This window comes from Azolla caroliniana, unplaced genomic scaffold (assembly GCF_043228905.1).
Source record: "Azolla caroliniana isolate FFs.n. ecotype wild unplaced genomic scaffold, voAzoCaro1.0.p SCAF_18, whole genome shotgun sequence".
Taxonomy (NCBI): Eukaryota; Viridiplantae; Streptophyta; class Polypodiopsida; order Salviniales; family Salviniaceae; genus Azolla; species Azolla caroliniana.
In genome coordinates this window covers 6,964,149-6,989,260 of record NW_028230453.1, presented here as the reverse complement: position 1 = coordinate 6,989,260, position 25,112 = coordinate 6,964,149, and the positions used below count along the sequence as shown (strand labels likewise).

The window sequence follows — 25,112 nt, the reverse complement described above, 5'->3', positions numbered from 1 at the left end:
CTTCATCTTCATCTTCATCTTCATCGTCTTCTTCTTCTCCTTCTTTCATTGATTCATTCTTTACTAAATTATTTCTAATCCCTCAGGCTTTGTTTCTGCTATCAAAAACCACTTTCCGATATGTAATTCCTCCCTTCGCCATTCCCGATCTTTACTACTGCCGGCTGCTGTTGCTGCTATCTCACATTCTGGTTCTCAGATCAGCGATTTCTCTTCTTCTTTTATCGTAACGATTTGGGTTCTTCAGATCAGAGGTTAGATGAACTGGGTCGTCTTCAGATCCTCGTTTTTTTCTTCAGACAATATTGGCAGATCAGAAGCTACGGAATCTTGATCTTTTCATTAAATAATTTGACGCATTGCTGATGGAATATAGACCTGATCGACACATCCAAGGATTCCTCCTCAACTTCTTCGACAATTATATCTTCTCTCTCAAGGCAACTACATCCAGAATGGCAATATCATCAATTCTCAGAATCACCTCTTAATTCCTCTGTCAGGACAGTTGCTACTTCGGAAGGTACAATGGCCATCATGGGAATCCTGTCATTAAATTCCTTCTTTCAATAGACAGCTGCTTGCAAAGCTTAAGAGGTTTGCGAGTTATAAATTTACATGATTCTTCCTTTCAAAAGAACACATAATTTGTAACCTTCTCTCTGACAGTCTATTGCATTTTCTCATGCATTAATTTCTTGAGTTAAATTCATAGTTGATTCAGGCTTCACTTGAATTTGAATCCATCCTCACAGAATTGATTTTATCCATCCCATCCATCCAACAATCCATATATATATATATATATTTTCATTAAATCATTCACTCATCCATAATCATCATTCATATACACATATTATCTCTGTGTGTGTACATAGATTCTGCAATGTGGCACATGGGCCTAGCACATGAACCTCCACAAGGAAGGCCGGGGTCGGGATCAGGATCGGGGTCGTTTCCTGAGCGACCCGGACAACCCAATTGTGCCCACTACATGCGCACCGGACTCTGCTCATTTGGATCTCGCTGCAAATTCAACCATCCAACCCCCAAAAGCCTGGTATGCTAATATATATATATATATATATATATATATATATCTCATCACCACTTCATACCTTCTTTTTAATGCCCATGGCTCTACTTGTTTTGACATGTTCCTGTTGCTGCAAACCTTCAATCCCACAAAACAAGAGACATGGATCCCTTAGTTTTTTGAACTTCTATTTCTAGGGTTTCTTAGTAGCATGGTCTCTAAGAGCGCCTCTGTGGAGAAACAAATCAACATTGAAAGCAAAAAAAAAAACATAGAAAGTCTCTAAGTTTGTGAAATGCTTGTTGGTCAATGAATGATCACCAATAAGAGGGCTTGTGCTTTGCAATATGTATGTAGTTACATCTCAGTTTTCTTTTCTCTTTGTTTCGCAGGCGGCCATTGAGACAGGGACATGGACCAAAGGAGATTACCCCGAGCGAATTGGCGAGCCGGAATGTCAAGTAAACTAATCAGCCCATTACAAAGATAATGCCATAACTATATTTAATAAGTGGAAAACATCATGCATTGATCATTACAAAGATAATGACATAACTATATTTAAGTGGAAGACATCATGCATTGATCAAACAAGTGTTGTTCATCATGAACTTGTCATACACACATTCCTTGGATCAAATCCTTGGATTAATATATGCATCGAATCTTTTTTCTTTTCTTTTTTGCCTGTAACAGTATTATCTCAAAACCGGCACTTGCAAATTCGGAATGACATGCAAGTTCGATCATCCACGAGACAAAGGCCAAACTCAATTGAATGTCTTGAATCTACCTTTGCGCCCGGTATGTGGATTCATCGATAGGCATGCATACAAAGGTCCGATCCCGATGCATCTTGCATATACATATGTAAACCATTTACACATGCATATAATTTCATTTATGTATTCCCAAAAGTTCTAAATTTTCAAAGGATTTTTTGGAAACCTGGGGTTGTTTTGATGACCAAGGTCCTTAAAAGATATAGGATAGGCCCACAGTTGTTACCAAAAACAACTAGCAATATTCACCAAAAAAGTAAGTCTAAATGTTTTGAAACAGTAAATTTAGCCCCCAAATTTTCATACCTCCTAGGAGTTTCATAGCCTAAAACATCCACCCAAATCTGGAGGGATTTCTTTAACTTTTTACTCCATAGATTCCATACCACATATATATATATATACACACAACCAAAAAAAGAGAAAAACATCTATGCATGCCATGCTCATATGCTTGCAATGGGGGAATGTTAACAAAGTTTATCATGAATAATTAATTTAGTGTGTGTGGAATGAGCAGGGTGAGAAGGACTGTGCTTATTACATGAGGACAGGGTCATGCAAATATGAGATTACATGTAAATATAATCACCCACAACCATATGTTTCTCTACAAGGTGCTCCTCCTGTGCTCCCCTCCATTGGCATGGCATCAAATTCATCGTCACCACTTCAACTCTACCCGACCAGTTTTCCCACATGGCCTATTGCGAGGGGTCCCTACCCACCGCGTTTTCCCGCAAGTCCGTCCGCTTTCACACCTGCCGTCTTACCTTCCCGACAAGGTGTCATTGCTTGGAACCCATATCCGGTAGGTCCTTTTTCTCGTCCTAGCCTAGCGGATTATGGAAAATTACCTTTGTTTTGGGGTGTCATATACAAGTAGTGCCAGGACGGGCAAGTCGGTTTCATTGCATTTCTAATTTAATTAGAGGGAGGGAGTTCGGATAATACCCTTTTGATGTCCTTTTACCTCATCTTAAGAGGAAGGTTCCAAAAACAACATTCATTTTTGGGTTGTCATACATATAGGGGTTTAAATCCATTTTCTCGGACAGAGAGCAATTTTGTAAAGATACCTAGGAATCGGCAACGGTACGGTTTTGGTTTAATCCGTTTGGCCTAGTCCAAACCAAACCGGCGAAGCCTTAACTGGTCTGGGAGTTTTCAAACTTGAACCAAATTGGCTCTTAAACCGGTTTATCGAAACCGATTAAGCCTAATTGGTTTAGCCCAAAACGGCTCGGTTTGGCTTCAACCATCCCAAATTGAGCTCAAACCGGTTATGGAAGCTCAAGCCTGAACCAAGCCAATTTGAACCACCAAAATGTTTAATGCTCGGTTTAGGCTTGAGCGGAGCTAGTGCCGACTCCTAGAGATACCCTTTCATTTTTGGGTGTATTATGAAAAGGCATCTTGGAAAGTTTAAAAAATGCTGGACATTTGTAACCCTCGATCAAGAATTAGTCATCAAACTTAACGTAAAAATCTAATAAAGTAAAAATTTTGGCCCATAAGACAAGGGCATAAACTATTCGATCTTTCTTTTGCTAATTGTGTTACTCTTCTCCCATTCTTTATTGAGGATATAATTGGGTAGCTCCAAAGACATCAAGAGAGTGATTTTCATGTTACGCCCGTAGTGGAAGGGCATTATCCAAAGTTTCCCATTATTTCTATTAGAAAAGGATATTTTTTGATACTATTGACGACTATTGCAGACCACATCACCAACGGGGAATCCTCATGATACACAACATGCATTACGTGTGGACTACACATATAATGCCTTGATACCACCTCAACCATCTCGGGATCCAATGGCCATGAACCTCTATCCTTCATTTATAACTGGGCCAATGGCATTACGATTACCTACTCATCCCTCACCCACGTTGGGAAATAAGGAAATTATTATTTACCCAGAACGACCGGATCAACTTGAGTGCCAACACTACATGAAGACTGGTGAGTGTGGATATGGTGCAAATTGTAAGTTCCATCACCCTCGAGATCGTAATGTCTCGAGTCGAGGTGTACTTGTAAATTATGTGGGTTTGCCATATTTGTCTCCAAAGGCTCTATGAAATTTATCGTTACCCATGTTATTGTTGTAATCAAATCAGGTTGTGTTTTTTTGGTATAATTCTCTTATCGACTCATGACACTTACATATATATGTCTATTACATGTAAGTGCTAAGCTAAATTGTTACAGCCCCTACATGTCCACTATGTGCTTAAGATTGCTTGTTCGCCTAGGCTCCAAGGTGTGAGCACACAATGATGTGAACATTTGATAGTTAGAAATCAATAAACCAAACTATGGGCATGTTATGTTGTGAAAAAGGTTTAATTGATAGTTGAAACCAATAAATCAAACGATGGGCATGATATGTTATGAAAAAGGTTTTATGGGATATGGTAATTTCAAACTTCCAAGGAATCACAAGTTGGTGTTCATCACAACATAATCCAAACTTGCTTAAATTGTCATAAGGTGGCTCTAGGCCTTATTTTTACATGGTAAATTCAACTACACATTATTATATTTAGGTCAAGATATCTTGAGCATTACGCATTCACGATGACATCATGAAGTTTCAAAGTAACGTTTAAATCATCATGTTCGATGCACATATTTTTGTAGTAGTAATAAGTCTCATTGTTAAGTAGATCAAGTCACATGTATGCATAAACACCACAAATCATGCATGAGGCTATTGTAGAACATATGAGTAATTCTTCCAAGTGTGTGGCATAATATAAGGATATATTGTTGAATGCCTAAAGGCGAGAATAAAGACTTTGTTAGTTACATGGTGCTAGGTTATTCATGAACTCAAGGTTATTTATAACAAACTTTGCTAGGTAGTTTTTCGAATTTAATGTCTAGAAAGTACTGGAGGATTGATTGGCAAGACAACGTTTGCCTCTATAATGTGAGAAACTAAACCTCGTGCAACTTTGACTTGCCTTAGCTACATCAATTGGAAGATAGTTACAGGGATTTTTGTGGCGTCATTCAAGAATCAACATTTGATGGGGTTTACCCTAGATCATTAGATGGCGTATGGAATTGGACATAATAAATTTCAAACCTTCCAAGGAGGTCCCGCAAAATTATTAGGAAGTGATGGGTTTTCTGTATTCAAAATCATGGCTATTTTTAATTCAATCACACTTTGTATTGTGCTATAATCTAAAACCGACAAACGGGTAGAAATTGAAATGTTCGGAGTTATGTGTCGAGAGTGGGCGATTCGTAGAATTCTCTTCAAAAGCCCGCCTTACCACCCCTAGTGTGAAAGAAGCATCTGTAGAGATGCTTCTATGATGAAAGGGCACGCAAAATGGTGTAAGAATCAAATAGCCTTTGCAGAGTAAAATTTGTTAAAATGACTATATACGACACAGTCTCTCTCTCTCTGTTCAAAAATCAGGAACAAAAGCAAGTAGGAAAGGAAAAGAAACAAAATCCATTCATGGCAACAACTTATGGGCGATTTAGAATCTCTGAATGAGTATGTCAAAGCATGAAACGCTTGTGGGCGATTTTAGAATCTGTATAAATGATGATGAGCAAATGCAGAAAACGATGGTTTAATTTATGGTGGGCAAAATGACGACGACGAAGACTGTAACCAACAGAGATTAGATGGATCTGAGTTATAATTTGGATTGCTTTCATGGGTGTGATGATGACCAAATTGTAGCCTTGATCTTGAAACAAGAGAGAAAGAGAGCCAAGGTAAGAAAGAAGTTCCAACACTTTCCAATGAATCTACATCTATTATGTATATATATATATATATATATATATATATATGTATTGATGAATGTGTTTTTTCATAGGATCTCAAGACTAGTAGGTTTTATCTATGAGATTTCAAAAAATGAGTTTCTTAATCGAAGAACACACATGTTTGATGCATATTTGTGACACCACCCAAGACCTTCGTGATCACCTAGCCATGTCCAAGAACCTTTAGTCGGTTGCCCAATGTCTTTGCCTGTTGGATAGTCCAGACTCCACACCAACCTATTGTACGTTTTTTCGAAGGATTGTGCATTTAATTTCCCGATCGAGATCATCTCGTGACACTCCCATCTTGATTCCCAAGCTTCCATATCTTGGATGTGGCTACTTGGATTAGTCAAGAATCTTCCCGGGGAGATAAGGACATGGGTCTTAAGAGGATTAAAAGATAAGTCTAGTTTCATTTCATAGATACAAGAATTCCCACCTTGTCCACACTTAGAGACTCCAACGCCAAATGTCTTATATTGTTTACCACACAATAAGACATCATCAAAATTTAGGGTTATGGGTAGGTTCAATTCCTCAAAAGGATGATTGGTGGAGGATGAAATTTCCATTAAAAAATATACTTTCGTATTCAAGGATATGAGCGTGAAATGCTAACCCATTCGAAGAGACATTGTGATTGGTAGACGTTCTATGAGTATACAACTTGTCAAACGGCAATGCTCAACTTTTTCTAGCTCTAAAAAATTTGTTCCATGATCTTCAACTTCCATCTATAAGAGCTTCCAACTTTTAGCTTTTCTAGTTTGGTTAGAAGGATGTCTCTAGTATATGAAGTTGTTAGATTAGGTATTCTATATTTGTCGATGCAAAGGGTGTCAATGCGGGAAATGAATATCATGATGGGTCTATTACCTTATTCATAAGATAAATTTTAATGTTCTTGTTGAATATAGAGTAAGGAAATACTCTCATTTATTTACTAGTGACATTATAACAGTATGGACAATAAGTAATGTTAACTTGTATTTAGAAATTGTAGCTTGGTGCCTTTAGTAATCTCAATTTAAGGTAATAAGTAATTTCTTGAATTTTGAATGAATTAACAAGAAATTGGAGGCTCGAATAGTGGAGTTGGAGAGTTCTCTGAGAAGAAACGATGATTACATCGAACATTACAAGAAGAAGGAGGAGACAACACGGAAGGATTTAAAGAAGCAAAATCAACGACTCCTTAGGAAGGCTAATTTCACATGGATGCTTGCTTCCTTATTAGGTGTAAACCACATTCCACTTATGATACACGCACATTAGTTTACATTCACATGTTTTGTAAGAAGGAATATATCTGGAAATGAGGATAACATATATTAAGTGATCAAGTTCATAATCATTTATGAAAAGAACATTAGTAAAAATGTGCTATTATGTGCATTTTCTAACTCTTTTAATTGCCAAATTGGTTCTTCATTTCCCTTCCTATTAGATCCTTCTTTGGAGTTTCAAGCATCCATAGATGTATCTCAACTTGAACTTGCTCAAAGATTACAAGAAGATAAAGAATATGAGAGCCTACTTGCAAATAGACCTTACGAGAAGACAAGATCCCTAAAATCAAAGTACAAAGATGTTCATCATGATACTAGACAAAAATTAAACAAATCAAACTCTTCGAGCGACAAATACGTAAGGATTCTTACCTTGTTGGAGCTATATCACACACACACACACATTCATTCTACGGTGCATAAAAAAAGGTATAACATGTCGGTTCAACATAAGGTTTTCCTTACATATGTAAAGGCTTTATAAATGCATAAACATAATAATTTAAGAGATACTTGTGGAAAAATATAGAAATTTAGAGGTTATGGATAATTTAAGTAGGCTATGAATGCACCCAGTGCCCACTATAGTAGCCCATATTGGCTATTTGAACCTTAGTAACTTTGGGTTATTTCATACATTTCATTGTAGTCTTTGTGCAAGGATATCATTTGTTTGCGTGAGTATTTACGCGAATCATGCATAGTGTCTAACAAGGTGTTTCCGTTTGTGCGTGCATTGGCTTGTGAATATATGAAATGCTTGAAACTTAGGGATTTGAACTCCTCACCATCTTGTTAATGCATGTTGAAGCTCATAAGACAACATTGGTATCTGCTTGTTATTATGCAAGTTGAAGCTCACAGGACAACATTGCTATGTGCACCTTAATAATGTTGTTAATGCATGTTGAACCTCATAGAGGGGGCGATGCAACTATGTCACATATATCAACGTAAAGATCATGTCAAATTTTCCAAATTGGTCAAGTGCTTGTGAAAAACGTAGTGTGTTGCTAGTCCCCTTTGTCCAAATATATTGCTTGAAGAGGTCATCTTCCTAAACCATTTTTCTTCTCACATGCAATGCCATCTCATTCTTATATTCCATTTCACAAGAGCCACAAGGGGTAACATAATCATTATGAAATCGTAATCTACAAATATTGTCTTCCCATTATTCAAAGGCATGAGATGTTCCCCTTTTGTGCTATATGTATCCTTGGGAGTTTCAAAAACCATCTTCATACATGCCATGGTCACATGAATCATGTTTTCCTTCTTGTTAGACGCATCTCTCTTAAGTTTTGGATATAGTGGGGGTCTCATAGACTTTTTGGTGCACCTTCCAATCTTCTAATACAAATAAGTAGATTCCTTCAATATAAACAAAACTCTCTCTTTTTTTTTTTCCAAAGAAGAATATACTCCATTAGTTAAAATGACATACAATACACAACTTTAGACATTACCTATTTCCATATGGGCTACATCACTTATTTATCTTACACTAAATAGCCCACATGTTTGTCATGTCATTCACGCCCCTCTATCATCTAATGGGAGGGGGGAACAACCATCTCGGTACTACCTACTGCCATCGTATATCCACTCCAATTTCTACAGCCATTGGTGTAGTACACCATCGTTTTCTAAAATTCAACCTCATTAAATCTGAAGCATCATTTGTTCCATCAATCCGCTCATAGTACACCATTCCATTTTAGAGGGACTTATGGCTACATCTGTTCCAACTAAACTCTTGTGCAAGATAATCATCAACGTGCTTAATTTGCTTTAGACTTTGATGAATAGTCCAATAACAAATATGCATCATCCTCCATTACACCTTTGGCATGCTCAATAATGTCTAATGTCATGGAATATATTTGCCCACCCACCAACTTCCCTTACCAAGCCTAAATGACCTCATTCTCAACTTCAACTTGCATTTGTCTATACAGATCAAATTATATATGTGATAGATAAACATGAGTTTCTTTGAGCTACAAGATCTTCACATTCTTTACTCTTCACTATTAGCATGCCTCAATTGTCGTGAGTTAAGAATATCTTTCTAGGTTAGTTCTCCTTGCATGTGGGTGTACATAAATTAATAAGTACATGTGGACGTTGGTCAAATTTGTCCTAACCTAAGATTAAAGTTTAAGATTCAACGCAAGTGTAATTATGTCACTATGCTATTGTGACTTGTCATTCAATCAACTATATTCATACATTATAATAACAACACTTCTTGATGCTTTACTATATTGTGACTATGGTGCACATTAGGTCGTATATATATATATATACATGATGACGTACTATTATTATATGCATCCTTACTATTTCATGCACTCTTTGTACGACATGAATAAAACCTTTATGTTTCTGGAAGTTGGAGACTAATTATCATCCCAATTAGGCACGCCTACATTCAATGTGTGACAACAATTATGACCAAGAAAGCAACTTTAGTGATCAACGAAATACTAATGGAGCACACCCCTATAAGAAGTAAGTGTGACAACTCTACTATATCAAGAAAGACACATAGAGTATATAAAACAATGCCCTAATCAACCTACAAATATTTTTTTCATGATTTGATTTCAAGAAAGACACATAGGGTATATAAAACAATGCCCTAATCAACCTACAAATATTTTCCATGATTTGATTTTGCAGACAATGTAGAAGTATGAAGTACAACAATAATGATCATAAACAGGGAGAAGTAGATCATTCCACATTCATTTCTAACTCTCTTGAGGAAAATTATATGCAAGGAGACTTGAGCACCAAACAAGGTGCTAATTATTTGCATCACCATGAAGATAAACACAACCAACAACAAAATAGATGGAGTAATCAGGCGGTTTTGAAGGAACGTCAAGCACAACGACAATGCATCATTGATTGCCACAACGATATCATGACGATGCTCCACAACATTAAAGATAATATGAACTATCTAATTGAAGATCACCATAAACATCGATATTGATTCTATATATACATTCACATATTCATGTATATAATTGTTACTCTTGGTCCTTACAATCTACTAATATTTTAGACAATAAGGGCACATGTGCAACAAAAATTTCACAACACGAAATACTACAACAAAAATAAAACATGAGCATTATCTCAAACAATGTAATCAATGACAATTTCATTATACCAAATAGTTAAAACTTATTCTAAAAAATAAACATGAATGTTCGTTTTGGTAGATCATGAGTCATGAGTCATGAGTTACAACTTTGTTAAAATATTGAACTTGCAAATAGCTTGATCAACCTCATCATAGTAGTCTTCAGTTTGACCTTTGTAGATATTATGAGGCTCAAAAGCCTCAAAATCACTACGGAAAATTCTCATGTACTATGAAGTTGAAGTTCTCCATATATGGTGTGACATTGAGATGTTGATACACTAATGGTACAAGGTGGTCACCTAGGGGTTCAAGGTGGTTCTTAATCTTAACGCGCCTTTATTGTGCCTTCGAACCAATGACCTTTTCCTTCCAATAGTCTCAAGCATTGTTTCGTTATACATGTACCTAAAATTGTTGTTAATGAAGAATGATAATCAAGCAAGAATTCTTTAATTTCGATAAAGCATTACATAGATTGTCTGAGGTCTCCTTCTATAATTCTCATTAAGGTCAATGAAATGTTTTTACCCATGGAACGCAATATAATTAGTTTCTTGTAAAATGAGTCTAGTTAAGTGATGGTCATTATCAACAATTAATTTCTTTTTTGGAAAAAAAAACAAAACAATTAATTTCTAGTTGTTTAAATTCAAGTTATATTCGTAAGAGTTTTCTCAAATACCATCATCAATCATTTTCAATGGCTGGCATACATTGGGCATCCCTGATGAGGTGCTCATTACCTTTTGGAAGGGTCTCTAGCGTCTCCACTTGCCGGAAAAGATAAAAAACATTTGGTGGCAAATCTGTCATAATGTGGTTCCCGTTGGCGAATGGCTAAGTAAACGTGGCGGCTCGTTAGGCTGCCCACTTTGCCATTCACTTATTGAGACTCTGAGGCATTGTTTGTGGGATTGCCCTCATGCTCAAAAGGTATGGGATAGAGTGACTTGCCTCCTTGCAACATGTGAAGTGGAAGGAACAACATCGTGGAGTGTTGTGGCATGGCTTGATCACTCTGTTGATAGGTGGACAGACACCTTCAATGCGGATAGTTGGTGTTACGTATGCATGAGAGGCAAAATCGCCAAGATTCGATTTGAGAGAGGCTTGCAGTCCGCATCCCCTAGGTTCCCGGACATTTGGATGTTGATCGCAAGCTTCACCCTGTGGTATGTATGGAAAGCGCGTTGCCTTAAGGTCTTCCAAGATCTGGTGCAGCCCTCGGAGGAAGTGATCATGGACATATGGTTTGCACTTATTAGCTGCCTACAAGGGCAATTGGACGAGGTTTGCAGTCATTCCTCTGACGTGGGTACTGCCCGTTTGCGCTTTTGGCAGAAATGGCGGAACACGCCTATGGTGACACAAGGAGGAAGTGGCCCGAGGTGGAACTACTAGCCCCCACGCTGGCTGTTTCCGGCTCACTTACCACCCTCCCTTCGTTGTCTACCCCAAGAGTTGTCTCGTACTAGCCATCACTGCAGGGCACCGTTTTAGTCGTAGGTACTTACATTAAGTAGTCAGTCTGAAAGGCAATGTAACTAGTCTCATTTTCTTGAACTTGATCGGAGGGAGATTCCCCAATTTATGTTTAAGCCTCCTTGTACAGTCTCTTTGTAATAATCCTTCCGAACTAATGGGAAAGTAGCTTCATTTTGGAAAAAAAATAAATTTATCTAGTAAGAGATTAATTATTTACTCACTACCTCCTAACATAAATTGTTTCAATAGTTTTTTACGTCAAACCTTGAACAAAGTTGCTTCACATTGAACTATATGCGCCCAAGGTCAATTAGCTAAAAGAATAGGTAATTTTGAGCAAGACCTTTTAGCATCCTTTTCGTTTGACTTCTTTGGGCCTACTATAAACGCTCCATGCAATATCTTGTGTTTCATGAGCTTCTTTAGTTCCATCTCCACAAAAACAGATTCATAGTCAACAACATAACTAATGCTGTCATGTAGAAGTTGTCATAATTCACTACATCAAGGCTTATTTGTGGAACTAAGTTCTAATCTTCTTTTTCATCAACAATGTTTGACATAATGAATACCTACATGGGTAATTTGGGCATTTAAGTTCGTTGTCCCAAATAATGATAGGCTTGCTTTGGTCAATATCTTTGATGCTTAGAAAGCATCGTGTGAAAGGCCTCACTCTTAAAGCGATATAGTAAAATAAACAAGAAAATAAATTTTTTTTAGTCCATGTCTCAAGATATTAATGCACGTAGCTTAAAATATTAATATATACAATAACTCAAAATAAAGGTAGCATTAATAACCATGTAAAGGCTCTTCCAATAGACCACCTAGGAAACAATGTAATATATAATGATATACATATACATATACATATAATGAGGGAGAGAGGATGGTAGACATCAACTAGAGAAATGATGTAGAAAGGGTGATTAGGATGTATCAACATGTTATAATGCAATTGACATAGGCCACAACTAGAATTTATGGAAGATTTTTTGTTGAGTTTCACACGATGTCTAGGACTACCTAGGGAAAAAGACAATTGCAAATCAAGGGGTTGCATTTGGTGCAAGTGGTCATCATGGAAATTGAGGGGACAATTATAGGATATGATTTCTTGCCGAAGATGCTTTTTTGTTGCCTTGTGTCGTTGATTGTAGCAATGGTCTAATGGAAACACAACAAAAGAAATGAGTTTGTCCATGATGACTAATCAATGTTTGATTGAGGAGATTTTTTAGCACTGCCTTTTGAAGGCCAATGGTATGGTTCTCAACTCTTGGATTGTGGAACAAATATCAATGTCAATTTAATAAAGCCATATTTTGGGAGGAACTTTTAGCATACATGATCTCAAATTGCAATTTTGAGGAGATTTTATAAAGAATGCTACGTCAAAGGTCATAGTGAAAATGTTACTATCATCTTTGTAAAGGTCATTCTTAAGTAATAAATTGTTTGTTTCGAGACATGGTCTCAAACTAAAATTATGAAGTGCTTTTACAACGAGCATGATTTCAAAGACATAAGTGTGCTAGTGCAAGACTTGTTTCCACTACCACGGATTATGACTGTAATTGTGTTTTGGGCGAAACAAATACAACACATACTAAACTTTGAGTTAAAAAATTGTTATTAATGTCTTTGATATTGCACAACGTTACGAGTGTTCCAACCCTAATTATCCTCCAAGTTTTCCCATGAAATTCATAATATTACATTTACTCATTATGATTGAGAGCAGGGCCTGAATTTGACGGTTTAGTATAAAAGTTTTTTGACGGGCATTTTTTAAAGATGTATGTCATATGACACAAGAGTGCAAAAACTAAAATGTCATTTGACATACAAATTTTAATAATGAACATTACTATAGAAAGTGCACAAAGATGCACAAATAAACATAACTACCTCACAAAGATAATGAAATACATAAAATTAATATCATGTTAATGTTTTTACTAATAAGTATGAAAAAAAAGGTCAGTAAAAATTTAATTTTAACTTAAAATTTTATGTAAGTAAAAAAATTTAGTTTTTTTTTCCGAAAAAAACTCATTCCATTAGTTATAAAATTTTACAAATGAGACGATTATGTACAAATCCCTAAAGGGACGCGATAGTTCCATCTAATGTGGAAGCCCACTGACTCAAGAAAGGGAGAGGACGACCATTGTTGGATGAAGGCTATGCATTGTCTTTCAACTCCCTCGGAGCCACCTTTAAGGCCATCATATTGGCTCTTCAGAGTAGCTACAATTTCACTCCATATCTCTTGCAGTAACCTTGTTGATGGGTGGTTTGGTTGGAGAAGACTCGCCTACATCGTTGTTTCTATACAATCCAAAGGGTTATTGGGCTGACCAATTCCAACACCTCTTGAGATTTGTCATTAAGAGGAATATAGTGGACATTGCCGCTGGAAAAAATTTAGTTTTAACTTAAAACTTAAAACATTAAAATCAAACCTAGAGTTATACACTTCATAAAGTATGTATTTAATAAAGGTTATTGTTTAAAATTTCAACTAATATTATTAGTAAAGAAATTAAGACTAAATATTTGAGAATATATACCATTATTACATGATAATGATATTATTTTAAGCGTGTTATAAAAAACATATAATTTTTTGGAAAAACATTTATATACTATTAATATATTATAATACACACTTCATATCTATAATAAGTGACATATGTATATGTATATAATATATATGACATGAAAAATGTAATTTTAACATGTCATTTGACATGCATAATTTGTAGGGGCCTTTCGCATGAAAAATGGATATTTAAACTTTATATGTCACTTGACGGGCATTTTTATTATGTGTATGTTTTTGACGGGCAAAATGGCCTTCGACGGGCATGACACCCGTCAAATTCCTGCCCTGATTGAGAGAATATAGTGAAAATTATTTCAAAACTTTAATGGAAAAACAGAGAGAATGTTTTTTTCTTGATTTTGTAGTAGGTAGTTAGAACGTTGTGTTTTTTATCTTTTCAAAATGACTGTTTATAAATGAAGTGTAATAAAAGGACCTTTGAGCTTAATGAAGATTAATCATAATTTCAAAATAGGACACTCATTGGAAAGCACAATGCCAAAACATTGGCTTGTATACATTGGATACCTAAATATATTTTTCACATGCTCCTAGTTATTGCTTATAGATTCTTTGAGTCACTTTATTGAAATTCTAGAATCCTAACACGTGAAAGGATAGTGTAGTCTAAAGCGTGCTCTTTATAACAATGAGGTTATGACCTTGTGGTCTTGAGCAACGAGTTTAATGCAACAAAGAAACTCTTTATTATTTTAGTTTGAAATAATCCACAAATTATGACATTAGAATATTGTAATTCGTCATTTACATTTTTCCAAAGAATGAAAACAATAACATTACACGATAATACTAATAATAAGATATGGTATGTGAAAATGTGTTCAACAAGGTGAACAACATTAACTTTAGCTTCTTCAGATAATAATTGAGCATTATAATTTTTACTCATCCAACCTAGTCCAACATATTCGAATTGTACACACAATTAAAAATCATAAGCAGTTGAGGCTTTTACTTCATGACTTTAAAATGGTTCTATGTACACACTTACCACAAAGATTCATCTCACAAGGTTGGAGATGGTATGTGTTAGAGAATACACAAATGAATAAAAGTTTCACTTTACATTACATGTATTCGACCAACGGTTTTTCATGATCGCTTAATTTACACGAATATTCCAGGATGCTCGATGCCAAGTTGGGATCCATCTACATTTTTTGAATCATGAAACATTTTTGTTGACTGTGGTTGAGTTTGTATTATTGATTTAACAATATATGTGAAGAACAGTCCATGCCAAGATGGACATTCCAATCACCATGCATATAAAAGTCCAATATTGTTACTACCACCATTCGTCAATTGTGGTTAATTTGTATGCCTATCATTTATTTGGTTCTAAAGATTATGTTTTTTTTTTTCAAAATGAAGCTACTTTCCCATTTGTTAGGACGGATTATTACAAAAAGACTCTACAAGGAGGCTTATACACAAATTAGGGAATCTCCCTCCGATCAAGTTCAAGAAAATGAGACTGCTTACATAGCCTTTCGGACTGACTACTTAATGTAAGTAGATACCTATAGCTAAAAACAATGCCCTTCAGTGTTGGCTAGTACGAGGCAATTCCTGGGGCCTAGTTTTAAAGATTATGTTTATCCAAGACTTTTTGGAACAAGAATCATCCCACATTAACATGAGTAAGTTCCAACAACATGTGGCAAAGGATGATTTTCTAGGTGCCAAAGGGAAGCTCAATTTTTGTAGCGTTTGTGTTCTTTGAATTAAGGAAACAACTTTAGGATTCAGTTAAGCTCACATAAATGTTCTAATATATGTGCATAAAAGTTCAACGATTTTGTCTATATGTTAGTGTGGCCCTCAACTCATTTTAGAATTGTACACCTTGGTTGTCCCATTAGCCTTTGATGATTCATCACCTTTAGATCCTCTAGATTGCCATTTTGATAGTTTGTTGCTCGAACATGATCAAATCCCATTTTTTAAGATTATAAATGAATAATCAATGACATTTTCATATTGGAAAGGGGTATGACTCCATCCACAACCATTTGCATACTACCATGAACTTGTTCAACCAATCTTTTTTAACCAAATGATATACTTTGGGTATAGATGCCAAAGTGAGGTAAAAACCCATCCACCCAGCCACACACACATAAATACATATCGGTGACATTATTTGATTCATTAAATTATAGTAACACTTTTATATATGTACTAGAGGTGAAAGAACTAGTACTAGCTCATATAACATTTTCTAGAGTAACTATTTCCCTCTTTTGATATCTTCGCTATCTAGGAAAGATGAGGACCTACAAGCATGCGAGTTTGATCATGATTCATGACATGCTTCCACCATACATTGTTTTAACTTTTTAAGCATACATAAATACCAATGCCATTTCAAAGAACGTGACCCATCAATCCTCAATTAAACAAGAAATTTGGAATCCAAATTAAAAGTTTACATGTTTTGAAATGATTCTGTGTTATTAATTTAGGAAGAGCAATAACATATACAATTTGGACATGATTTTATGTATGTTGCATTTTATTTTTACTATTTATGATGGCAATTGCATTCTATGAAGTGCAAATATATCACTATACGAAATGCCAATGTATCACTAACTTTTAAACAAGTTTGACATTAACAAAGTCATATATAAGTGGATATTCATAGTGAGCGACCCCTCTAGTTGGCCAAGTACAATAAGAACGTGGCGTATGTATGACGCTAAGTCTGTTTGTCTCTTTTTGAGGAACTATGACTGTCTTGATGGCTACTTGAATAGCTTGTGTAGGATTAAGTTTGTTCTATAAAGTACAAGAATGGAGTATATTTCACAACTTAGGTTTCTCAAGGGTTATTATGTAGTGCTAGGAAAGAGGACATTTTCAACATAAATGGGCATATTATACATTGCAAGAGTGCATTTCTTAATCTATCTTTTCAATGAAATTGACAAATATGACAACGAACATATTTGAAATTTTTTGTAGTATCAATCAAATGACACTTCACAAAGTGTCAATTAGATGATACAATTTGAGTGGTATATAGTTTTTGATCTTCAATGAACTTGACTTTAACAATGTTGTACATGATGTTCCTAGCAAACCACCCAACTTGACGCTGATTGACTTCAACTATACAACCTTGGTTTATGAAGATCATGAGAACTTTCCCAAAGACTTTGTGGAAATGGGTTTATGTAAGAGTGGAGTCTCCCCACTCATGTTGTGAGGGTTGATAGCGTCATGAGGATTAAGATAACTCGTCAAAAAGCTCTACGATTCTCCTAGATTAAGTACATTTTAATTGGTTTTGTAATAATAACAATATTTCAAATTAAACAATTTTTTTCTCCCAAAAAGAAGTTACTTTCCCATCAGTAATGAGAGATTATTACAGAAAGACTATACAGTTGGCTTATTCATAAATCGGGGAATCACCCTTCGACCGAGTTCAAGATTATGAGATTACGTACATATCCTCTCAAATTGACAACTTAATGTAAGTAGGTACCTATAGCTATAAACTAATGTCCTTCATCACCGACCAGTAAGAGCCGGATCTTGTGGCCTACAACGAAGGGAGGGTGGGAGGTGAGTAGGAAACAGTCAATGTGGGGGCTGGTAGTTCCACCTTAGGCCATTTCCTCCTTGCGTCACCATCGGAGTGTTCTGCCATTTTTTGCTAGAAGCACAAACGGGCAATGACCACGTCGTTGGAGTGGCCGCAAACATCATCCAATTGCCCTCGTAGGCAGCTAATAATCGCAAACCATATATCCATGATCAATTCCTCCGGGGGGTGTACCAGATCTTGGAAGACCTTTAGTCAACATGCTTTCCATACATATCACAAGGTGATGCATGCGATCAACATCCAAATCTTTCGGAACTGAGGGGATGGGGTCTTCAAGCCTCTCTCAAATCGGGTCTTGACGAGTTTACCTCTTGTGCATTCATAGCACCAACAAATCAATTCTTCAAAACTCAAGAGATAGTTTTCTTAAGATTATAGATATTTCTTTGTTTTTTCAGACTTTTGTGATTATTTTTAGAATTCAACGACTTGCATCAAATATATCTTGGGAGGATAATTTCTATTTGATAAGGATTAAAGTATTATATAAAGTGGTATGAGTGAAGAAAACTCTAAACTATGTTGATAGATGTGGGGAGTAAATACACACTACACTCAACAAGGTGCGGATTTGTTTTGGCTAGGATTGATAAATATGTCGTAAGTAAACCAATTGTCACCCTTGATAGAAGTGCCACAATGTTTGGACTAAACAAGCGTGTTACTTTTAGATTGATTATGAAATTGTTTTGCTCTAGTATGATGAATGAGATACATGTAATTAAATAATATGCTCAACATAACAATGTGAGATTCATTTGGACTAGGCCCGAATAGACGTGTCTAAACTTGAATTGTTAAAGTGTTTGAAGTAGGATAAATTATAGTTTTCATGAAGATAAAACAATATACTCAACAAAGTACTAAGGTATCTCGTGTAAAGAATGCGTCAAAGTTGTAATAGAACTACAATTGAAAATGTTTGTCATGATTAAACAATACATGAGTGAGCACTAAAAAGTTAGTATCATGCTTGAGATTGAGTGGTAAAGTGCGGTCAAAACGTTTTGCACAAGGATGATATAAATGGTGAAGGATTTGAATAAATTAAATGGATGAAATCATTCACTAATACATTCCATGATCGGCACTTTGACTGAATCAGTCGGTTAAGGACACACAAATCCGAAACCAATCCTTGGAAGATTAGACTTTGGAAATACTAGGGAATACATAGAACGAACGCTTCGAAACTATGACCACGAGGAAAATGCCCAAGCGATTGGGAATGCAAAAAGGGCAATGCATGCCAAGTGTAGAAAGGGACATAGCTAGTTACAAAGGATGATGAGGAATCACAAGACAACTAACAATAGTAGTGATTAACTACCAAAGCCAGTTAGTGGCTAGTGTGGTAGGGTCACTATAGTTGCAAAGCTCCTCTTGTTCTTCTTGTTTGTGCTCTTCTTCTAATTCAACATGATCATAATATTGAAAGAGAAGGTTAGCTATGGAAGAAGATTTGTTGTATATTTGGTCATGGTGAAGGGGGTTTGTCATCACATCACCACTAGGCATGTTGCTCATTTTAATATGGTCATTAATAATGCTGTAGTAATTATTGTAAAGCATCAAATGAGAGAACTCCCATGAATCACTCAAATATGGATCATGATCTACCAGCGAACATGGAAGAAGAAGAAGAGGAGGACTAGATGAATTATACTCATGGCTAGGTGTTGTCATGAAGATGGGTGGTGGTGATGATGATGTTGTTGATGATGATGATACCACATCACTGCTTATCGACGGTGGTGTGTCATCGGAAAGATCATCATCCGCGCTGAAGCTAGCGGCATTGCTAGATTTAGTATCATTTCTGCCATTTTTAGTTGGAAGGTGTGATGGAGAAGAAGAGCTAGTATAAGCCACTTCATCTTCACTAGAGCTAGTAGTAGTAGTGCTACTACTTCTACTACTACTACTACTACTACCATTACTATTGCTACTACTACTAATATTAGAGGTGGCATTGCTACTTTTAGCATTGGTGCATGTGTCCATGATGAAGGCCGACTGTTGTCCCCAAGTGTATACGAGTGCCGCAGCCTCGCGAGATGCGAGCTCTTGGATCTTGCGGTGCGGCAAACCCTGACCCGCTTCGTCCGGCATCGGCTTGTCCGGGAAATTCAACAATCCCCGTGCCTGAGGCCCCCTCAGACACCACAGCCCGACGTCGTATGCGCGTGCCGCTTGCTCCGCTGTCCGGTATGAGCCGAGCCACACGCGTACGTGTGAGTTCGGCTGCCGGATCTCGGTCACCCACTTCCCCCACGACCGCATCCGCACTCCTTTGAAATGCTGTGCCCTCGGCTTGAACCCTGGAATGGGCCTAAGGTCCACATTCTCGTTATCGGCATGGGCATTGACGTTGGCATGAACATCGGCATGGACCACTAGAACTTCTCCGGGATGATCCCCCTTGGTGCACCTAGCCACCATATTCCTTGTTCCTCACCAACAAAAAGAAACAAAGAAAAACACGAAAATGTTTTCGAGCTTGGGGAGGGGGGGGGAGGGAGCTTTTCTTCTTTAGCCTAGTCCCTTGATCATCCCTTTGTTGTGAATTCGATCCTTTGTTTTCGTGGTATTTTGAGAGTTTATAGTTCCTAATGCCTTTATGAAAGTCTCTCCCCCCCCAAACCCCAAGCTCCCATCTATCACTTTCAAGTAATTTATGCAATAATGTCGTTTACTATTTGACTAACTTGTCCCCATCCAAGTTCGTTTGTGGTATTTGGCATCTTATGTGTCAATATGGTGCCACCATGATCAACTCCATCGCCCTCATGACAGATTAGTTTGGTTTTAATTTATGATATTTTGTGGTGTGCCATGTGGTCAAATATGTTCACTCGTAGTGCCATGAGGTCAAATCATATCATGCCATGCCTTTCTCATTGTGAATTCTAAGGTCATGTTAACATGCTTCGGTATGTTAAGAGTCTTCATTGTTTTGATGTGATTTACATACTTACATTAAGCTCACATCCCCAACATGTGTTCCATTCATGTCTTGAATCTATGTATTAAATGCTCGGAAATGTTTTTTGACATTTACGTTGGTGGCAAAGGTTTTGGATGTAATAACTTTGCCATTTTGCAACATGTTTTTATAGAGAGTCGGTCTATTATTTTTGGGATGCCAGCTAATATGAAAGGTTACTATAAAGCCTATATTCGAGGATGAAAAAATAGCCCAAACCTTTTTATTGTTAAAAACAAACCAATGTTTCCTTTAAATATTCGAGTTTTTTTTAAGTATCCAAAATTTGGGCAGTAGTAGAAGCTAGGGTATAAAATCTTATGATGTAATGCCAGGCAATTTCTATCTGTGTTGTAGAACAAGAAGCTGCATGTGTTTTAAAATATCATTATGAGAGCTTTACATAGTCTTGGTGTAAATATACTTCGAGAATAATATGTCTTTTGATTGATTTCTGATAAGTATATGATGATCTTAACTTTTTACTTTTTGAAAATCATGGGGTACTCGATGTATGCTTTTCGTAATATTTAGCACCCATGGAATGACCCAAATTTGCATCACATATGTATGCATGATAAGGAAAGAAACCAACACATGCGGAATTGTATGTATTCTTTTACACAAGTTCAACTCCACTTAATCTGTATGCTTGGAAGTTTATGTGACAAAAAGAAAGCTAGCCAGTCTTTTTTTAATGAAAAAGTTTAATTACTTTTATGAAAACTGTAACTATGGGTGGGCCACCTCACAAAGAGTGCACTCAGCTTTCATTTCTCAACATTTCAATGGTTAGAACAAACAACCTTGATATGCTATGATAAGTCCAACTCACGTTTCGAATATTTGATGCCTTCCAACAGAATACAACAATAAAGTTACATAGCTGAAATTGTGATGTTTTACGTAATTTATGTTGCAACCATCAAATATAGTTAGGACGTAATGCAACCAACAATATGGGGTGCTAGAACAATCCATGTTGAACTATGGTGTTGGATTGACCCTATAAGTATCACACTCTACTTTTATATTATTCCATTCAAGGGCTACAATATAACTTTAAGCATAGAACCACAAAAAGTATACCAATATTGAAAGATTAGAATTACACATGCTTTAGACATCTTATACATTTCTCATAGTTAAAAACTGAAATGTTTATGTTAGAACCTCATTTTGTGTTAATGTAAATATGTGTTCGCATTAAATCAACATTAAAACTATAACACTTAAAGTGTTAAGACCACATTCACCTTCAAGACTTGAACAATAAAGTTCGTACAATCAACTTACATGTTAGGAGCTTTTTAGGACATCTCATGCCATGACGCTTTCGAGCCTACACCAAGGAAGTATTCATACAAACCATAATCTGCTATCATGAGTCACACATACATGTCTTCATACTTGTCACCCATAAACATATGACAATAGTAATTTGTTTCAAGAAGGCTATCGAGTGTATCTACATCTACTTCAAGTGTATCGAGTGTATCTACACCCATAAACATATGACAATATCTGTTGAAAGGGCTACGATACGTTACTCAACCAAAACATCTCCAATTTTAAACCTTAACATCAAGTTTTCATATCTGAGTATTAACCAATGAAGGCTTGAGAACATTGTTTTTAACATAACTTGCTCATTTGGAGTTGTAACTGATAGTGAACCAATCTTTTTTCAGTGTTACACTTCATCACTAAGTCAATTTCTTAAGATCCAAACTTCTGGTTTTTCATGAACTTAACAGACTCTCTTGATCAAGTTATGTATGCAATCAACATTTAACAATTGACAATGGTTTGGTTTGAGCTAAACCGAATTGCAAAAGTTGTGGCTTACTGGGGCAATGGTTTAAACAATTTGGTTTGATTCAATTCAAATTTAGAAATTTGCAAATGGTTTGAATTAGCATGGAGGTTCAAGGGTTTGGGTTGAGCCTTTATCGACCTAATAGTTTTTTGTTTAAACACCTTAATGATTTAGGTTAGGAAATTTGAAAAATACTAACTAAATATGAATTAACTTTATAAAGTTAAGCAGTATAGCCTTTATTAACTTCAACATTTGCGATCTAATATTTTCTTCTCTCCTCAATTAAAAGCGTGAGCTTTTGGTCGAAAGACTCCTTGTTAAAGAATCGTGCAAAAGTGAATACAAAATACTGGTTTGTAATGGACCATGAAACCACCGCTTTACAACTTAACGATTTACAAATATCTTGAATTGTTTAGTTTGAGGTTGGAAATCCCTCAAATTATTTGAGATTTAGTTTTGAGATTCTCAAACCTAACTGAACCGAACTGTTGCTAATTGTGAGGTACATTTAAGGAAAGAGAAGAGATGGACTACCTCGAAGGAGAAACTCAATTGAATGAATGTTTGTCTCTAGGACAAAATCATAACTCTGACAATTAATTGGGATGATTCTCTTGCATCTCACAAATTAAACACGCTACAAAATTGATGAATCCGATGAAAAAATGTTTTGAAAATTTGTTGATTGAGTTGTTACCTTATAAGATGCCATATACGTTTGATGTTTGTACATGCATTGATTATGTATTTAAAAGAGTAATATGAGACATATGCTTTGGATCAAGGGGCTTTGTGAAGTTTTGTTCAAAGACAAAAAATAATGTCAAGGACAACTTTACTGCATGGAACATGAGTTATCTATGTTCCTCTATTCCTCGTTCTAGAAACAAACGTTTTGATTTCTATTGCATATTGGTATGCCCACACCCCCCTAGGTACCTTAATTGTTTGTCGAGATCCGAATGTGGGAAAATGTTGATTTAAGCTTAAGCAAGGAAAAATTCACACATGTAAGTTGAGTGCACAAAAGTACCATTATAATATTCAACCTTGATGGAAGAAACATGATCACAAAATTTTGGTAAGTTACAAATCAATTGATTGAATACGGTTGGCATCCTACAAGCTACGATAATAAATTCTCCGAAGGATGTCGGTTCTACTTTTTGTCATGGCCAACAAGTCATTAAATTAAGCCACGTGAGACATTCCACATGTCCTTTTCATATCAAATCACAAAAAGGCAATGAATCCAAAAGATGATGTCGGAGTATGTTCTAACGTTGGAGCTAGGAGTCATAATGACGATGTACTTAATAAATGTGTTAAAATTTGTTGATGTCTCTGGAGGAAATTATATCAAGATGGACTATTCATACATATGCTACATAAGTTTTATCTTTTGTTATGGTCATCACGATTACTTTTATTGTTAGGTCCCAAAATCTTGATTAAACTTATCACACACAAGAACACACGAATGGAAACAAACATGAGTCCAACAAAAAGTTTGCTATATTATATTCACAACTCAATGCATATATTACAAAAGTCCCAATATTGAAACAAAACAAAACATAAGTGGGGACGAGTTAGGATGAGTTTGGACAAATCAACACAATTTTAGATGCGCCACGACAACTTCAAAATTGATCCGAGGGAGAAAGATCACCACCAGAATCCTTTGAGACAAATGAGTGAATCTAAGAATGAATGGAATGAGGAATGACTCCTTATATAAGGCTCAATATGTCCGTTTGGACTAGTCATTGGTGGTTAACCTTTGGGACTAGTTGTTGGACTATTAATTGGGACTCTAGGTTGGGATAGCCATGGTGGCACCACTTTTTGGACTTGGATTGGGCTCTCTAGTGAGGCTTAGTTAGTTTTGGTATTTTGGCTCAATTGGGACAAAATAGAGATACCACATTCACATGGGTTCTCTAGAGCTCGACTTCCATGAAGCTCACAAAATTGTGCCAAGTACTTTGATGCCTTTGCGTGACACCTTGTGTTGACTAGGCCAATCTTGAACTCCCTTCTATGCATCTTCCAAGGCAATGCTCCATTTTAACTTCTTGCCCAACCACATTGGTTGAGCTCACTTCACTTGGACCACTCCAATCCTTCGCTCCATGGTCCTTCGTAGGAGTCCCTCAACCTTTTGCCTCTTGCTCAACAACTTTGGTCGAGGAAACCTTGATCTCGACCTCATGCTCCAAGCCACTTCGAGGTGTTTCCTTCATCATGGCACTTTGCTCATCCAAAATTTTTGAGCACACCTTCATCAAAGCCACCTTGAATCGCTTGGGTATCCAACTCCTCTTCTTCTTCATCATCAAGCTCCACTTGTGCTCCTGCCACTTGAGAGGAGTTGGGTGACAAGCTCAACATGAGCCAAATCGTCTAAAGGCCAAAAGGTCAAGTTGGCTGAAGAACTTGAAAGTTGGATCGGTTGTAGAAACTGAAAGCCTGGTTGGATGGA

At 36.3% G+C, this 25,112-nt stretch overlaps 3 protein-coding genes across 3 annotated transcripts; 2 read left to right on the top strand and 1 right to left on the bottom strand.

Annotated features, from left to right (window-relative positions):
• The first annotated feature begins 389 nt into the window (after positions 1–389).
• LOC147852290 (zinc finger CCCH domain-containing protein 66-like) lies at positions 390–3,972 on the top strand. The gene is made up of 6 exons (XM_087334534.1): positions 390–523; positions 879–1,060; positions 1,429–1,497; positions 1,733–1,840; positions 2,339–2,629; positions 3,540–3,972. The coding sequence occupies exons 2-6, from the start codon at positions 887–889 to the stop codon at positions 3,903–3,905; spliced, it is 1,008 nt and encodes a 335-aa protein (XP_087190660.1). The 5' UTR covers positions 390–523; positions 879–886; the 3' UTR covers positions 3,906–3,972.
• Positions 3,973–5,264: 1,292 nt separating this feature from the next.
• LOC147852289 (uncharacterized) lies at positions 5,265–10,093 on the top strand. Its single transcript, XM_087334228.1, has 5 exons — positions 5,265–5,568; positions 6,697–6,862; positions 7,073–7,272; positions 9,340–9,431; positions 9,603–10,093. The coding sequence occupies exons 1-5, from the start codon at positions 5,476–5,478 to the stop codon at positions 9,919–9,921; spliced, it is 870 nt and encodes a 289-aa protein (XP_087190354.1). The 5' UTR covers positions 5,265–5,475; the 3' UTR covers positions 9,922–10,093.
• Positions 10,094–18,963: 8,870 nt separating this feature from the next.
• LOC147852288 (uncharacterized) lies at positions 18,964–20,257 on the bottom strand. Its single transcript, XM_087334175.1, has one exon. The coding sequence runs from the start codon at positions 20,097–20,099 to the stop codon at positions 19,143–19,145; it is 957 nt and encodes a 318-aa protein (XP_087190301.1). The 5' UTR covers positions 20,100–20,257; the 3' UTR covers positions 18,964–19,142.
• Positions 20,258–25,112: the final 4,855 nt, after the last annotated feature.

Excerpts from the sequence above, each read along its gene's own strand:
- LOC147852290 (XM_087334534.1), top strand. The coding sequence starts at position 887 with ATGTGGCACATGGGCCTAGCACATGAACCTCCACAAGGAAGGCCGGGG. Across the intron at positions 1,498-1,732 it reads TTGGCGAGCCGGAATGTCAA|TATTATCTCAAAACCGGCAC; the intron begins GTAAACTAATCA and ends TGCCTGTAACAG. Across the intron at positions 2,630-3,539 it reads TTGCTTGGAACCCATATCCG|ACCACATCACCAACGGGGAA; the intron begins GTAGGTCCTTTT and ends CGACTATTGCAG.
- LOC147852289 (XM_087334228.1), top strand. The coding sequence starts at position 5,476 with ATGGATCTGAGTTATAATTTGGATTGCTTTCATGGGTGTGATGATGAC. Across the intron at positions 6,863-7,072 it reads GATGCTTGCTTCCTTATTAG|ATCCTTCTTTGGAGTTTCAA; the intron begins GTGTAAACCACA and ends CCTTCCTATTAG. Across the intron at positions 7,273-9,339 it reads ACTCTTCGAGCGACAAATAC|GCACGCCTACATTCAATGTG; the intron begins GTAAGGATTCTT and ends CATCCCAATTAG.
- LOC147852288 (XM_087334175.1), bottom strand. The coding sequence starts at position 20,099 with ATGCGGTCGTGGGGGAAGTGGGTGACCGAGATCCGGCAGCCGAACTCA.